General features: G+C 30.9%; 2 protein-coding genes across 4 annotated transcripts in view; one reads left to right on the forward strand and one right to left on the reverse strand.

Annotated features, from left to right (window-relative positions):
* Window positions 1-17724, forward strand: part of LOC126745931 (adenylate cyclase type 5) — a 652711-nt gene that overhangs the window by 312905 nt on the left and 322082 nt on the right. For all 3 annotated transcript variants that reach the window (XM_050453997.1, XM_050453996.1, XM_050453998.1), the window contains one exon: window positions 5963-6160. In XM_050453997.1, coding sequence (XP_050309954.1) covers window positions 5963-6160 — 198 coding nt within the window. The remainder of the gene's footprint in view (window positions 1-5962; window positions 6161-17724) is intronic.
* On the reverse strand, window positions 12182-14157 carry LOC126745933 (uncharacterized). Its single transcript, XM_050453999.1, has 2 exons — window positions 13194-14157; window positions 12182-13134 (listed from the first exon to the last, which is right to left on the reverse strand). Exons 1-2 carry the CDS (start codon window positions 13614-13616, stop codon window positions 12880-12882), a joined length of 678 nt encoding a protein of 225 aa, XP_050309956.1. The 5' UTR covers window positions 13617-14157; the 3' UTR covers window positions 12182-12879.

Consider the following 17724-nt stretch of genomic DNA (forward strand, 5'->3'; position numbering starts at 1 on the left):
ATGGATGTCTGATGTTTCAGACTTTCTTAAGATAAAGGATCGCAAGTTACTGATTTACTCAGTCAAGTAATTTACAAAGTCAGCTGCTTTCCTATGTCAAATGTTCCATTTCTCTTGCTCCTATATGTCGAGGTAACGTAATTTATTCTACGGTACTGCGCGGATGATGCTTATTGGCTTTCGTTAGAAGTGTTCTAGCCTTTATTTGCAAGTTTTCGAAGATACCAAAAGAGTAAGTTAGTGAACTGACTCCATATGAATTAATAGCTTTAAATAAGTTTTTGCTTTTAAGACTTGTTTTAAGGTGTCGTCGCATTCTTGTAGTAAACTTAGTAGTCAGCTCATTCTTTATAGCTCTATTGTCTATTCTTTACATCTGCTTCATTCCTAGATATATATAGGATTCTTCTTCATCCATAGCATTCATTTTCTGACCGTTTTCTATCTGAAAGTCACCTTGTTGTAGTTTACCCTTAATAATGTTCACAGTTAGGCACTTATCTAGTTCAAAGGTCATTCCTATATCGTCAGTGAGCCTTTCCTGTTTTAAGCATCTGTTCTAGTTGATTTCGTGTTGCTGCAAGAATTTTTAAATCATCCATATAAAGTACATGGTTTGCTCTTGTTAGTTCTCTATTATTCCTTTTTAAGGTCAAATCCGTACTTAGTTAAATTGAATTGGCTAGAGAGGCAGATCTAAAGTGGACTTAATGAATCTCCCCGGAATATACCCCTACGAATAAAAATCATATTAGTTCCAATGCAGTTACCGTTAGGCACCTGAAGTCTTATTGATGTTCTCCGATATGGCATAGTGAGTTCCTAAAAGGAAATTATGTGCTTATCTATTTTGTACAATTTAAGTACATTGTTAAGCCATTTATGTGGAACTACATCAAAAGCTTTTCGGTAGTCAATGCATGCTGCCAAAAGCTTTATTTTGTTGTTAAATTCATGATTGCAAACTACGGAGTCGATAATTAGCTGTTCTGTACCAGTACCCCATGGCACCTCTAATACATCCTGTCTGCTGAGCTGCTATGTTGTTATTCTGGTCACAGTGTCTCTAAATACGTTCCGCAATGCAAGGTGGAATTAGTTTATAGAGTGTGGTTAAGCCTGTTATTGGCCGATATTTAGCTGGATCTGGATTGTTTTGGCAGTCCTTGGACAAGAGGTATGTAGTACCTTCGGTTAAAAAATTGGACATATTCTCACGATTCGTAAGTACGTCGTTTAGAAGGTAGGTCAGTTTTTGATTTATTGACTACAATTTCTTAATTCAATAATTTTGGACGTGATCTGGGCCTGGAGCTTTCCAGTTATGTAGCATTTTGATGACGTAGTAACTTCATCCACTGAAAATAGTAAAAATGCCATTTGATTATATGTTTGCCACTTTGCTCGTTCTTCATCAAGCCATTTAGTATTGAGGTTGCATTCACTAGTTGTTGTTAATTGATGGCCCCAGAACTCCTCGATGGTTTTTTTAGTGGGATAAGCGCTAATGGCAGTATTTGTTGGAGTAGTGTCATTAAGCTTTCGATAAAACTGCTGGTCTGAGCATTCAAAAAGTAAATTATCTTGTTTTCTTTTATTACTGGATATATAATATACTATTTGAGATATAATGCATTTAATACCGAAATGTTTACTTTCGTGTATGTAGCCTGCCTCAGATGTTTGGCGAAACCTGTTTTTCGTCGCCTAACGTTTGCGCATCATGAAATTAAAGTGGAACCTGAACAAAATTTATGGCTTTTTTCAATCCACGAAAATGAAATTTGCATAGATTAAATGTTCTTTAACTTGCACAAAATGAATAATTGAAGTGATTTAGTAGTAAGGGATAAGAGAAATTCGTACATGGTTTACGGAGCACCAATTACAACAAAAGCAGAGGGCGTTGCACTTGTGAAAGTGACGTGCCTCAATAATTATGGTTGCGTAATGCATGTAATGATAATTGATTACTGAATAATTACATAGTATATGTTGATAGCATTACTTTTGCAAAATTTCACTCCCCACTTTTTTACTGCTATTCCATCATTAACATATTACTATATATTTATTTGAACACTTACCTGAATGTGAATATTTATCTTGAAACATCTTTTATGGTCGCCTGCGACTACTTGACACGACATTTCGTCCACGCATTGAATTTTTAAATTTTAAAGCATAACGAGAATACAGTGGGACAAGGTAGTTTACGAAAAATTTATTATACAATAAATAGTTCGAAGCATTCAAAATTTGTTTCAATTTTTTTTCGGTCTTCCTCTTCTTTTTGATTTCTTTTTTGGTGGTTCTTCAACTTCATCTAATTCTAAAGAGCAGTTGGAAGATGTATCCGACATTGATGTTCCTTCTTCGTCCATTGCATTTCGGTTCTCTGAGGGGCTTGGGTATTTTGGCAATTTGAAAACTTGTGAAAATGGTAACCTTAGCTGCTTTTATCGTCTTTCTGTATAGACTACGATATTTCTGATGATAAAGAATAATGTTTGCATTAGTTGTACTAACTTGCACAGCTTAGCCAAAAAACGGAGGTTTTTAGCTGAAGTTCTGAGGCTTCAGCTAAAAACATTAGCTCTCTTTGTTTTATCTCAAGATCTCGAAGTTGTGAATCTCATATCACTTGTTGTTCCATTCATTTCCATCGGTCTTTGCTCTGTGTTTCTTATCATGTTCTTGCTCCTATTTAAGATCTGCTTTTAAGTACAGTAAGTCTTCCTCCATGACCTTTATTAGGTTTTATTGTTTTCTATCTCTCCCTTCATTTTCTTTCCTCAGGTCTCTCGTACTTTCGATTAAGTCTTGATGTTTCTTATCGCTTTTTTCTTATACTTCACGATCTTGTTCTTCTTCATCTTCTTTCTGCTTACGGTTCCGTGCATCTTGTTCTTCTCTCTGCTGGTGAAATTTATTTAATATCAGCTCCAATAATTTTTTGGTTTCCATAAAAAATAAATAGTAATATACCCTAGTATTAATTACAAGTAATTATCACAGTAGTTAGACACATAAATTAGAACTTTTAAAAAGTCTACTTAATATGTTTAATAATGGAATTTAAATGTCTTATTTTAGGGGATAAAAGATTTGTTACCCTTATTCTTATTTAGAGAATAAACTAAGGTAGAGTAGCCAAATCGCAAAAACCAATAAATACACTATAACAATATAATAAATAGCTATCGGTACAGGTAGTAATTGCCAAAATTAGTTTTTTTTAAATCTTTCAAATTGCCGCCAATACAACTATGGAACTTATAAAATAATAAAAAGTAATATATAATAAATAATAAAAAATACGTCTAGTTTTAGTTAAAGTTTTTGATAAGTAATCTTGAAATTTACATGGAAAATAATCAGTTGTTAAAATATGTTTTAAAAACAAATGTAGTTTTTAATTATTTTATGTTTCCCTCAATTTTTTTAATAACACATTTGAAATAGGTGTATATAAAATTGAGAAGTGAGAATAAAAACTATATTTATGTCTCATCATCAAATTTTTTTGCAAATTTGGAAATCAACATACTTACATCTGTTTTGAGTTAATTTTACATGATATCCTACGGCGTGTGGCATATTGACTTTTAGGGAATTTTTATGTATACTCCGCTATCCTTCTTGGTTTTAAAGATATATGTACATTTTTTTATTTTGCTTTTGTGAAATATGGCGTTTTCGAAAATAATTTTACATAAGATAGACTAGAATCAAAGAAACACTCAATAACTTGCATTTTAAAACCCTTCAAATATTATATGTATTTAGGTTTGTTTCTTGAACATATTTTTTTAACATTCTATTGTATTAAATAAATTATTGTTAGGGCTTATCAATTTCTTTAGATGACACGATGAGAACAATTTAATTAAAAGCAAAAATCATATTTCTGTTTTGGTTTTTTTTTGGCTTTTGGCTTGGACTAGTTTTTAGTCATTCAGCCAGTCACCTTCTTTATATATAATTAATTATCAACATTTTTTAAACTTAAACACTTACAAACACCCATGCCAAATCTGGGCTCGAACCCAGGGCCACACGATTGCTAGGCGGGTATAAATATACTGATCGCGCATGCATTTAGTTTGAGACTTATGTTATAAAGGTAATTCTTTCTGGAAAATCAGTTCACGCTACAAACATATAAGTGCTTAGAAGAATGAGAAAATATTTAGAACAAATGCACACCATTAAAAAAAGAAAACTAGAAAAAATTATAAATAATCACTTAGCACTAAACTTTTTCAATGACTATATGACTATATTTTATAGTATAAATATACTATATGAAAGAGTACCAATATGTCTAATATATTGAAATACTGAAAATTCTGGCTATAGTGTTATTTAAAAATAGTAAAAATAAATCAATTAAATTACTAAGAATCTTTCTAATATTTATATATAAGAAATAGAATAAATGAAAATAATTGATAAGTGAAATGAGCTTTGGTTGAAATTCGACAATTGATTTAAAATACTTTAAAATACACGATGGACTAATATAAACGACTAAACGTAATTTGTTAAATTGAGCAGTACGAGTTAACATTTTTTTAGATTATATATACACATATATAAGTATTATTTCGTATAAAGAAGTATTAACTTTTGAGAGTTGTTGTAATCTAACTTGAATAGTAATTTTTGTCTTTATCAAAATTCACCTAAAAGAAATTTCATGTTTGTTAGAAAAATATTTTCATTATTTAAATTTTACAAAAGTGCGAATTAGTACTCACTATTAGATTTATCTACTATTTATAAAATGCAATTGCTATATATATAATATGCTCATAAATTTATTTTTTGAAACCATATTTTATTGTTGGCGGTCATATGTGAAACTCTAACCTGGCTCGAGTTGACTGTCGTTTAATTGTTTCCAAAATTAATAACACAACTGATTATAATATTATACGAATGCGATTCCTTTTAAAAACCCATGGAACAATTTCTAAAGGTTTGGAATTTTCTACATTGTTTTAAGTGCTGGAAACTAACAATTTTAAGAGAATGGCAGTCAAAGCAAGCAGATATACAAGTTCTAGAAAATTTAAGCTATAAGAATTTACGATAATTTAACCTAAATAACAAAAATTGTAAGGCTTCAAATGAGATGAACTACTGAAAACTAGACATCATAAGTAAAAATATTAAACTAAACGTAAGTAGAACCCTAAATAAACTTAACTAATCAACTCAAACTATAAGCAAAATATAAGCAAAACAGTACAAAAACTATTGAAATATTTAGCCTACATTATATATTACCATATATATGGGCTCAATCAGAACAGTTTCTCCATCTTTTCCTCCAGTTGCCCCATTAACCACTATCTCTAAATTAGCTGGAATGGTAATATCCTAAGATGTCTTAACGACTCGGGCATTTCCATTATCTTTATGTAGGTGGTATAAGAACCTCTTCAGTTTTTATCATCATATACATCACGTAATACTAATATTATTTTTTACTAAATATTTAAAAGAAAGTTATCTTTAGAAGAAAAAACATTACTATCCATGATTAAGTCTTTAAATACTGGTAAACAAGGACCTCTATTAATGGTTATATTAAAGAAATGTTAACCAAGTTCCTTTTTAATGAATTTTCTAATTTAGGATTTTATGATAGATGTTATGTTAATTAATTTATTGCTTTTTGTGTTTTTATTTGACTTTTTTTTATTTGACTAAACAGATGAAATTAGTCATTTACAATTTTTGTTTTGGCTTATATGTTTTTTTTAATATCTGTTTTAGCTAGACACTTTTATTATACATTTCAAAATATAACGATATTATTTTTTAATAGCCAAGTTTCGATTATAGATTAAAATAAATTGAAAAAAAGACCTTCATCTATAGGCTATTACGTGCAGTGACAACAAACAAACCGATTGTTTCCATCAAAAATAATTTTTTGTTTTCTTCTCAGGTTGGCAGCATCACGCGGTCGTCACCCCATAGGGAAAATGGGGGGTCGGCGCCGATTTCCCCCGATCCCGAAAGTAGTCGAGAGGTCGAGGCCGAACTGCTGGTCTCGTCGGCGTCAAAGGAAATGCCGGGTTTCTTTAGAAAACTTGTTCGACTTCTTCAGAAACTCTGCAGTACTCACCAGTTTAAAAATGAACAAGTAAGTTTAGTAGAGTTAATATTTCGGAAAAGTATATTATAAAAAAAAGTCTAATGCGATTTGAAAGTGTATTAAATACTGTCTAGATAATTAAAAAACATCAAGTAATGTAATATTTAAAAAGTTTTTACAGTAATAATAGACGAAATTATGTATTTATTAATAAAAATTGTCGAAGTTATATTAATATACAGGGTGTACCGAAATCTGCAAATCTCTTAATTTAGATAGCTTGCAAGAAAAAAATAGAATTTTACTTTTTTCCATACAGCCTCTACCTACAAAGTTATAAGCCCCTAAAGAATGCCTCTAAAAATCATGTTTTTCACTAAATAACTTTTAAAATACTTTATACAATTAAATTCTAGAAGGAAATGTATTAGTAGAAAAGCTTCCATAAAATGAACCTATTAGAAAGACGTATCTGGATAAATTTTCCATATATCAAATTAAAGTGGTTTAGATCAGGTCATCGAGCAGATCAGATGATTTAATTCTTAAAAATTTATAAACAGTCGCAAACTGCTAGGCTATAGTGTGGTAGTGCTGCATTATACGTTAACCACATATAACCTAGCATGTATTGCCAATGGCACCATTATTTAAAAATTCTAGTAAATTGTTCTGGAGAAATTCCAAATAGAGGCAGCCGTCTCGGTAAGATCAACAGCCTAGTTAAATGCCGCTTGATAATTCTGGCTCAAAAGTTAATGCGTTCAAACTTGATGAGGTCACAATAGATCACGTGGCTTTTCATCAGATTATACGTGGTACTTATGAGAGTTAATAATGCCGTTTTTTAAAAATCCATCTTCTTTAATAAAAAAAGTGACCAAATTCGCATTTTTTCATTTCTATCCACAAACCCAATTTGAAAACCCATTCGTCGTGAAAAAACTTTAAAAATTAGTGTATAGTCGGCTCGTTTTAAGTTAACACATAACGTATTATCTCGGGGTATAAGTGGACCGGTTAAACAATGAATTCCTTATCGCCTTATTATTTACTATTTATATGAGTACCGGTTTGAACGACTGTTACCGGCGGTTTCAAAACATTTTTGGTTTTTAAAGTAATATTGGCTATTATTTTAAAGGGTATTAATATTTTTTTTAAGGAAATAATACTATTGTTTATTAGTGTAACCTAATATCTATTATGATTTAATAAGGTAAAAACGAGGTAGAATTGGGTTTGGTTGGGGATTATAAATTCTGAGAAACGTACAAAACCCAAATATAGTGCTAAAAAAATTGATTAAGAGGATTATGTACCTGAAAGGTGATAATTTGCCTGATTGGACAAATAAATACTTTGGTGATCTATACTTACATTCTATTATTTTTGGTATTTTGAAGTGATATCATCAGGCAATTAATTAAATTTACTTTGTGATTTTTTAAATTATGGATTCGCAAGGAGATAAACAAATTGCTTAATATTGGCTTCTATCTTCAGGTGAATGTCATTTAGTTTTAAAAGTGCAAAATTATTTTAAGCAAGAAAAAATAACAATGAGCCATTGACATCTGTTTTGGCAGTACAAAAGCGTACATGTGATGCATGCCAGATCTCAAAAAGCACTTTACATAAGATTTGCAATATGGACGAAGAAGAACTGGACAAACCAAATAAAAGAATCCGTCGGCATCCAAAAAGTCTGGACCTAGTCTAAACAATTAAGAGCGAAACTAGAAATATTATTTATAATACGTATAAAAGTAAGCAACACGTCACGATGGCTGCCGTACTACAAATAATAAAGGACACAGAACTTTGCGACATTAGTTTAACTACAAGTAGTTAGTAATTAACTACTTGTAGTTTGGCAAAAGTTCTAAAGAGTTTGGGATTCCGTTACAAAAAGACGAATAGTCTGATAGTACTGTGTGAACTTTTACATGTAGTGACAAAAATATGGAATTTTTTGAGAAAATATCTAAAAAATAAGAACTTGAAAGATTCCAAACAATTTGTGTTTCTAGACGAAACTTGGATTTTTGCCAAGAGGAACTCATCAAAATCGGCAAGATGGCAGCACACAATGCTATCCCAGGAGTAGTTTTAGTTGTGGAAAAAGGTACATGGTGCTACATGCAGGAAATTATGAGGGCTTTATCTCCGACGCTAGTTTGATTTTCTCTTCGACGGAAAAAACAGACGACGACTACGAAAATATGGACGATATTTTTGCCTAGTATATGCCGATATTTTTGAACATTGGTTTGAAGAATAACTCCTCAAACGATTGGAAAATCCTTCTATTATAGTCTTGGACAACGCTTCATACCATTCCAGAGTAGAAGAGAAATTTCCCACTAGCAGTTGGAAGAAAGAGTAAATAAAAATGTTGCTCATGACGATATATTTTTAAAGGCTGATTTGCTGCAGAGATGTAAAACGTACAGGTATAATAAGAAGTACGTGTCCGATGAGGTAGCTCTTAAATATGGGCATGAAGTCCTGCGATTACCGCCTTACCACTGCCAATATAATTCAGTTGAGTTTATTTGGGGCATAGCAAAAAACTATTATGATAAGCACGCGTCCAAAACAACCAATGAAGTCAGTGTCCTTAATTTATGGAAAGAATCTTTACATCAAATAAAGGAAAAAACTTGGAGAAAATCTATAAATAACACAGAAAAAATTGTAGCTGAAAACTATCAAACCGAGCAAGTGATAGACGATGCCAACTTAGGTCTTTTTTTACTATTTTAGTAGAAAATAAAATATTTTTACTTACACCCATAGAAATTAATACTAATACCCATCACATTAAAAAAAAATCTTATAAAAATATAAATTAAAAAATTGTTTGAGAGCCGCTGGTTTCTTAACTAGGGAACTTTTATTACTTATGTGTTAGGGTAAAGCGTGCCGACTATATAAACTTTTTATACATGGTAAAGAGGCAACTGTTATTCTTAGTAAGAATCTTTGTTATCAAAATCCTTCGTAAGATTTTAATAAAATAATTAAACAAATAATTTAAAATTCTAACCAGTTTTTCTCAAAACAAAGATAAACTCGTTCAAAGATTTTCCTATCAATTCTGCGATTTGGAAATCATTATTCATAGAGCTTTTTGGCTTCTAAAACATTACTTGTTAAAACTCCATACATAAGATGCATATATCATCATATTCAGAAAACGTAAATTCCATTAAGGTAAATAAATTAAGTGGCGAATATGTAAATAAAAACAACAAATAAATTTCAAGTGCGCAGTCTATAACTTAAAGATATTAACTCAAAATATTTATGACAGATTATAAATATTTTCGAATCTGTGTTAAAAACTTTTGCAGCAAATACCAACCCATCACAAGGACAATATAATGCCATTGTTATTCAATTATACTATAGACTAAATTTATTTCAAATTTCAAACCCACTTCGGATCCAATTAATTTTTAATTTTAGGCTTACCTTTATCTACTTGTCATAATATTTCAAGTTGTGTCATACCTTCAAACCTCTTAGAGATAATGTGATATAACAAATAAAGTTTTAATTAGTTTAATTTTATCGATCGATCGAATTATTTATCTTCCTAGTAGTTTTTTAAGAGTTCTAGGGCACCATCTAAAAAACGGATATCTTTTACTTTTATTGTACAAAATGAGAAAAATTTACATAACATATAGTGCTTGTGCGTCCCTAAAAAGCTTAGAAAATTATTCAGCTATGGTTCATTTTAAGGAGGCTTTTCTACTGATTATCTTTCTAAAATTTCTTGACATTCTAAAAAAGTATTTTAAAAGCTATTTAATTTTTAGCGCCATTTAAAAGCCATATGAATATTTCAGTTTTTTCTTTAAAAGCTATACGGGAGACGAAAAAAAGACTTAGTAAATTAAGAAAAATTGATATGTGATTTTATTCCTAGAATATACTTTTTATTACTATTATAACTTCTTTATTTTATAGCGAAGTAAAATATAAGCAAATACAGGGTATCCCAAAAATTAACGATAAGCCCAAAACGGGCAATAGACCAGGTGCTCACGAATTTAAAAAAAAAAATTAAAAAAAAATCTATCTTGAGTACTTAATCGAAAAAAATTGATACAGAGACAAAAAAAATGATTTCAACAGGTGGTTAATCTTTTTAGAACTGTGTTTATAAATTTTTGAATTTCTCAACATTTCTTTTTAATGTTACCCTAAATAAGCCTTCAATAAATTATAAACCTAAATTCAAACACAACTGTTCACATTTTTAAGAATAAGAAACAGATTTTTGCTCAATTTGTATTGAAAATTGTGTCTTTTGACTATGATTTCCCAACTTTAACTAACTGCCCTGGAAAAGAAAATTACTTCACAGTTTGGCAAGTGATTTCAAAAGTTGGCGTATTTAATCTAGATTTCAAATTAGTAAGATACTTGCTAGATAAGTTAGTAATTGTACAGTCAAACAAAATGAAATAAAACTTTACTTAAGTCGCAACCAATATTCAAATTGCCTGTCTCCATTCCTGATACGATGTTTTAGATTGAATTTGTGTATACGTTATCTTAATTTTAATTTCTCACTTTTTATTAATTATTGTTTCCCATAAAGGAGGTAAATTCAAATAATTTATTAAAATTGGGTGAACTGATTAAGAATAGCCTGGCGCCATTTTTTCTACTCCGCCATATCTACCTGTATAAGTATTTTCTGTTCAGAAATACCCCTACAGGGTAAATAACAATTTTTTAAGTCTTCGGATTTTTTATTTGTTTTATTGAAGTCTAATTTAAAAGTGGAGTGAATGGTTAATTAGAGATATGTTTTCTACAGAAAGTCTTTTCTCTACAAAATAAATTTTGTTTTAGGAATATGCATAGCTCTTTGATAATATAGGAATTCTTTTGCCCGACAGGTAAACACTAGCTAACTTTATATACACAGTTTATTTACACATTTTTTATAGGTTTTTACACTATTCTATACACTATTCTACTATAGTTTATAACTAAACGTCGTTAATCATCTTAACGGTCTTTAATTGATGCAAGCGTCAATTTAATGTATAAATAGGTTTTGTCTTAATTATCTTATATGGTCCCAAGAACTTTTTCTGGTTTTAGCTTGGTGCCTGGCCCTATTTGAGTTCTCGTGATCGTAACTAGGTTATCAATCTGATATTTCCTTGCTTTTTGTCTTCTTAAATTATGCCGTTGTTTTTTCGCTTCTGTAGTTAATTCATTTCTATCTTCTTCGAACTGGTTTTTTGCTTCTTGTTATAGTAGCCCTTTAATTTTCTATTGTTTTATTTCTCATTTTAACACCTACTAGTAACTCATAAGGAGTGGTGTTAATACTCCTTTAATAGGTCGAATGTATAGCTCTTTGTACGTCATCTACACGTTGATATCATTTTCCACGATCATCCATTGATATTTTTGATAAAACTGAAGCTATAATTGAATTAATTCTTTCAATTTGGGCGTTAGCTCTTGGTAAGCCTGTTGTAATGGTATGATGATAAATATCGTTTTGTTTGCAGTAATGTTTAAATTCTTGTGAAGTAGCAGTCTCTCGGTCTGATATAATATTCACTGGATTACCAAAGTTTTTTCTTTGCCACTCTAACTTTGCATTAACTTCTTTAGTGGTTGTTGATTTAATAGGGTATAACCACACAAACTTCGTAAAAGAGTCATTAATAGCAAGAATTTTATGGTAATTTTTATGGGTACTCTCTAACGGTCCTAAGTGGTCAATATGCAGAGGATGTAAGAACCCTTCCTGTTTTCCCCTTTTTTTATTTGACAAAGTACAGGGTACACATTAACTTATTATTCTCTTTAACTTATGTTTTAAAACTGGAATATAATATTCTCTTGTGATTGCATTTTCTGATTTCTTAACTAAGAAATGACCTTCTACATGAGCTTCCTTATTTTGTCGCTTTGCATTTGCTTCGGAACAACTAAAAAATCCTCGTTATTATTCAACTTACATGCAACGTCATCTCATAATACATAATTTTCAAAAGCCTCGTCGTCTTGACGTTTTTAATAGCTTTTATTTCAATGTTTTCTTCCTGTAATCTTTTAATCTTATTAGTCAGGCTATCCATAACAATCATCATTATCGGATATCTACTCAATGCATCTACATGACACATGGCAGATCCAGATCTATGTACAGGGTGGCCAACTAAGACTGCGGGGTACTGTATCTCGGAACGTACTCATTGCAGAGCCTTGTAGTTTTTGTGAATTTCGACTTATTAACATTACAAAAAATCTGAAACTTTTTTGTTCGACAGTTTCTGCTATATCTCTAAAAATAAAGTGACTGTAACACAATTGTGTTTTTTAGAAAGAGCCATTCTTGGGCTTGAAGTGTTTTAGTATTCGAAGTTTTGCTAGTTTCATATGTCGCCACCAGAGGGCTTCCTCTAACATTCTGATAGAAATGGTTAATTAAAAAAAAAAAAAAATTCCGAAAATCGATAAGAAATAATAACATTTTTGACAACATATTTGAAAGAAAAAGTCAATATTTCCTCCAACTTGATTGTTGCCTGGCAACCGAAAATAACAGTAAGGAAATATTCATTTCTGTACTGTAAGGAAATGTTATTTCCATACAGTAAACTTTAGAACATAAATGCGAACAGGCTTTTTCCTAAACAATTTTATTTTTAAAACTTTCAGCACAAACAAGGTTAACATTATATTTTAAAATTATTACTTATTATTTGTTATATTTACTGTTATTTGACAATTAGTACAAGTATTGAAAACTGGAAGAACTTGGGAACTAATAGCATTATTTTGTTGAATATTTTCCAAACTAATAATTTTATTTGTATGACAATAACTATTACTATAAATGATCTTGATGTATTGGTTTTTGAATCCGGTATGGTAACTAAAAGTTTAGATAGTAGGTCTTGTATATCTTGTAAAGTCATTTTAACCAGCTCGTCCATTGTGCAAGCTCCGGAAATTCCAAATATTACAGCTACCTACAACAATAAATAAGCATGTAAAGAATCCAAATATAATTTGAAGTTTTGTAAGTTACCTTAATCATTAAATATTCCTTATCTGGAGCGTCCTGAATAAATTTGTTTATTTCTTCTTTAGTTATAATCTTGGATTTTTTTGGCTTATAGGCATGTGCTTGTTGTTTCAGGAATGCCCGAAGTTTTGAATATTCAGATATATCCACATCATGTCTAATTGCAAGGGTTGCCTTCAGCATTGAATAATTGGCCCATAAAGTTGAAGAATTTATCTTGGAACCAAGCTCCAAGAAGTATGCCATTACAACATTTTCCGAGAAAGAAGTTACATTTTTATTCGTACGGTAGTCCATGAAGCGGCTGTATGCATAGTTATACTTATTTCTAGATTTTATTGGTAACAATTCCAATGATGCAGCATTCACTGCCTCCGTGAGTTCTGGGAGGGTTTCAGAAATGGAACAGTCATCATCACTCATCATTTTACACGTTACTTTGGCTTTTTAAAACGTTAAAGAATCAACACTTTGGAAAGACGCCACAAATAAACTTTTCACTCGTCAAGTTTGACAATTTAAACTTATGTACTTCGTTTCCGTAGTTACAAAACAATGATTCATGGCTTCTTTTATTTAAGGGAAAAATAATAATGTTGATTTAAAATTTTTAACATGATTAGTAATAATTTACCGTAATTTTAATGATTCCCGATTTTCGGAAAAATAGTATGTAGACCTCGTAGGAAAAGCCACATTCCCGGACTCCGTATTGCCGATTTTTACGATCGCCCGGGAATGTTAAGCTTTTCCTACTAGGTATACAATATACTATATTCTATTGGTATAATTTTGTTTTAATGAAAAAGTAGGTTGATGATGTCCAAACAGGCTCGCGAAAACCACATCTCGATATTTTATTCCTAACCTAAAATTTAGGCTTAAGAAAATTGTATACAAAAATACTATACTTATTTTTTTTGGCAAATATTTGCCATGAAAACAAAAAAAAAAACAGATATTTTATCAAAATATAAATATACCTCAAATTGTCAATAGTTTCGCTTACTTTTGTATAATTTTTGTGGTAATAATGCGTTTTACGAACGATGTAGCTGGGGATTTGCTTGCGGTTTATTTTGAATGTATTCAGAATTTCGCAGTAGCAAAAGAAGTTGGGGGGAACGGGGCTCGATGTTCAAGTTAGCGTCCTTGCGATGTTAAAACTCCCCGATTAATGTCTAACTTACGACCCAATGGTAGTTTTCGGCCTTAATTATTTTCATTAATTCATTTTAATGGCAACGAATTGGAATAATCCATAAAAAAAAACTACGTACTGAGGTACATTCAAGGAAATCCTCATGTTAGCACAAGAGCATTATCCCTTGGTTTGGCATATCGCGAACAACGTTTCAAAATATTTTGAAAGACCATAGGTATGTTTAAATGACCGTCACAATATACTGACTTATTTGAATTTATCTAATATCTATTTTAATTTTTACTAGTAAATAAATTAATTTTAGAATGCAACCATGTCGTTTTGCATCAGGCCTTAAAAGAGGAAGACTTCGATCGGAGGTTGGACCATTGTCATTGGATGTTGCGTATGATTGGAGAAAATAAAAAAAAAATATTCAAAATTCTTTGGACCAATGAAATCACCTTTAATAGCGACGATATGCAATCTACATAATATACATTACTGGTCTGCAGAAAATCTGCAGTGGTTGCGTGAAGTTTAGCACCAAAGTGGTTGGAGCTTAAATGTGTGGTATACTGGGAAGCATACTTTTTTTAACAATACTGAAATGGCAATGTTTGTCTTAACTTTTTAACCAATTAATTGTCATTGTTGGTGGAAGATGTGCCATTGGAATTGTGGCAAAACATATTTTTGCAGTTAGATGGTTGCCCCGCACATTTTGTGATTGCTGGGTGAGATCACATTAATGCAGATTTTCAACAGTGGTGGATGAAAAAGGAAGTCTCTTCCCATGGCCTCCATAATCACCAGATTTAACTCGTATTGATTTTTATTTACGTTCTGTCTACCCATGACTTTATGAATGTATAGAGCGTAATGGTCAACAGTTTAAACATCTACGGAGGCATTAAAAACATCTTTCCTTAAAATCGGTCCTTTTAGGGCCACAAATTAATACAAAAGAAAATTCGAAAAAAATTAATTTAAACATTCTTATAAAATTTTCTTTGGCCTAAACTCTAGGTTAGGAATAAGATATTGAGATGCGGTTTTCGCGAGCCTATTTGGGCATCATTTAGCTTTTTGTGCTAATTTTTATGAGAAAATTTACCATTTCTGTCGGAATGTTAATTATTAAATGTTGTTAAATTGTTGTTAATTAAAAATGCTGTCTGGCGGCGACATAAAAACTGATAAAACTTCGAATCCTTAAACAGTTAAAGCCTAAGAATGGCTCTTTTTAAAAAACACATTGGTGTTAAAGTCGACTAAGCCATTTCTATGACCCAGGGTTTTCTGACGGAAACCTTTGAATACCTCCACCACTTTATTTTCAGAGATACAGCAAAAACTGTTGAACAAAAAAGTTTCAGATTGTCCTCTACTTTAAAGATATATTAAGTAAAATATTTTTTTGTTAGGTTGATATATTGAAATTCACAAAAACTTAACTTTTTTAGACTCAAGATCGACATTACGCCCCCTAGCGGTAATTTAAAAAACCTAAAAATATTTTACAGGTTTTTTTCTTCGCCGTTTTAGTAATAATATTTTTTACCGCAAGTACCCTGTACAATTGTGTAAACTCTTCTAAAAGAAATGCCCAACGAGCCGCAATCTATCACTATCTTGAATAGATGTCCTAACAGATACACTCTTAACTTCTTTGAAGCTTCAATGATGGCTAAAACTTCCAATTCTTAAGATAAATATTTTCTTTCAGCGTCTGTCTTTTTGCTAAAAAAGTAAATTGGATGCAGCAGGTTGTCATCATATGACTTTTGCATCAATATACCTTCATATCCAACTATAGAAGCACCAGTGTGAAGCTCCATTTCTCCTCCTTGTTAATAAATATGTAGAATCGGCTTTTCAGAGAGAATTAGTTTTAGTTAGATCAGTTAGTTCAGTTTTAGTTGAGATTGAAAAAGTTGTCCATTTTTATTTCGATGTCCCAAAAATTCAACACTTTGCTTGCGATAATGACAGTCTTCCAATTAATCTTCAAGCCATAATCTGTAGCTGTATTTAATACCAATTTTAATCTAGTTAAACCTTCATTTTGGTTGGCTACTGGTAGAATAAGATCATCCATGTAGGGTAATATGCTTCCTTTGTTTGACAAATCTTTATAAAATCAGAATAATAAATCGTTCAAAAACAGCTTGCGAGTTACATAAACCAAATGGTACCTTACGAAATTAAAACTGACCTTGATGGGTCACAAATAACCTATATTTGCTTCCACTGATATGTGAAAAAATCCATTTCTTAGGTCCAATGTACTTAAAATTCTAGCGTCTTGTAGTTTATCTAATTATTCCTCGATCAATGGCAACGGATATCTGTCCTTCATAATCTTGAAAACCATCTTTCTTTCTAACCACTACAACTGGACTTGCGTAGTCGGAACTACAGACTTCCACTATGCCTTCTTCGATCCCTTGTTGCACTTGTTTGTCAACAATTTGCCTTTCAAAAAATGGTTAACATCTTGGGGATGCATCTGATTCATCATCCTTCATTATAATTTTCATTTCAACATTTGTCGTCATTATTTTTTCAGGCACATACTTTAAGATAATATCTTTAACTTCTTTTTTTAATATTTTCATTTATAAATCCAATATTCAATTCATCTTTATTAATCGTGTTTATAAGAAAAAATTCTTTTTCTTCTCTCGTAATTTCCATACCTAAATTGTTTTGTTATTTGCACGCTATTTTGTATAATGCTCATTTCAACGTTCTCTAAATATTCTAGTCCAATTATGCAATCATTATTTCCTATATTTTTATCAGATACAACATAAAATCGAAAAGTAAATAGTTCATTATCCATCAGAAAATTACTTAATATTGTTCCTATGTTTTGATACCCTTATCACCTTGTATAAATATTTTGGCAAGACCAGAAACAATTAAGTCAGCCTTATCCTCATAATCTTCAATCCTCATAATGTTCAATCCATATCTCTACTGGGTAGGTTCCTTGTCCATCAAATTTACGAATGGAATCTTCAAAATCTCTAAAATTTATTGCAAACATAACCTTTGATAGTTTTGTTGCAGTAGTGGAAGCATAATGTTTCATTTTTGTATTTTCATCTTCAGACTATTCGTCGTCTATCGTCTTCTTCTAAGTCTTTTTTCCGTTGTAGTAGCCTTAAATCCATCAAACATTTACAAATATCTTTTATTAAATCATCTTTTCCACCCTCAGTCTTAACACAAAAAATTAGCAATACAAATAATGTCATTTTGCGTAAACTTGTCCCACCGTGTTGTTTAATTTAAAATGTTTTTGCAGCTTTAAACAGAAACTAAATGGAAATTCAATTTAACTAACCAACTTTTAAGGTTAATCCCATATAAAATAAATAA

This window comes from Anthonomus grandis, chromosome 16, assembly GCF_022605725.1.
Source record: "Anthonomus grandis grandis chromosome 16, icAntGran1.3, whole genome shotgun sequence".
NCBI classification, from domain to species: domain Eukaryota; kingdom Metazoa; phylum Arthropoda; class Insecta; order Coleoptera; family Curculionidae; genus Anthonomus; species Anthonomus grandis.

Bases quoted from the DNA above. Each gene is read 5' to 3' on its own strand.
- LOC126745933 (XM_050453999.1), bottom strand. From the start codon at position 13,616: ATGATGAGTGATGATGACTGTTCCATTTCTGAAACCCTCCCAGAACTC. The intron at 13,135-13,193 runs GTAACTTACAAA...TTATTGTTGTAG, and splicing joins AGGAATATTTAATGATTAAG to GTAGCTGTAATATTTGGAAT.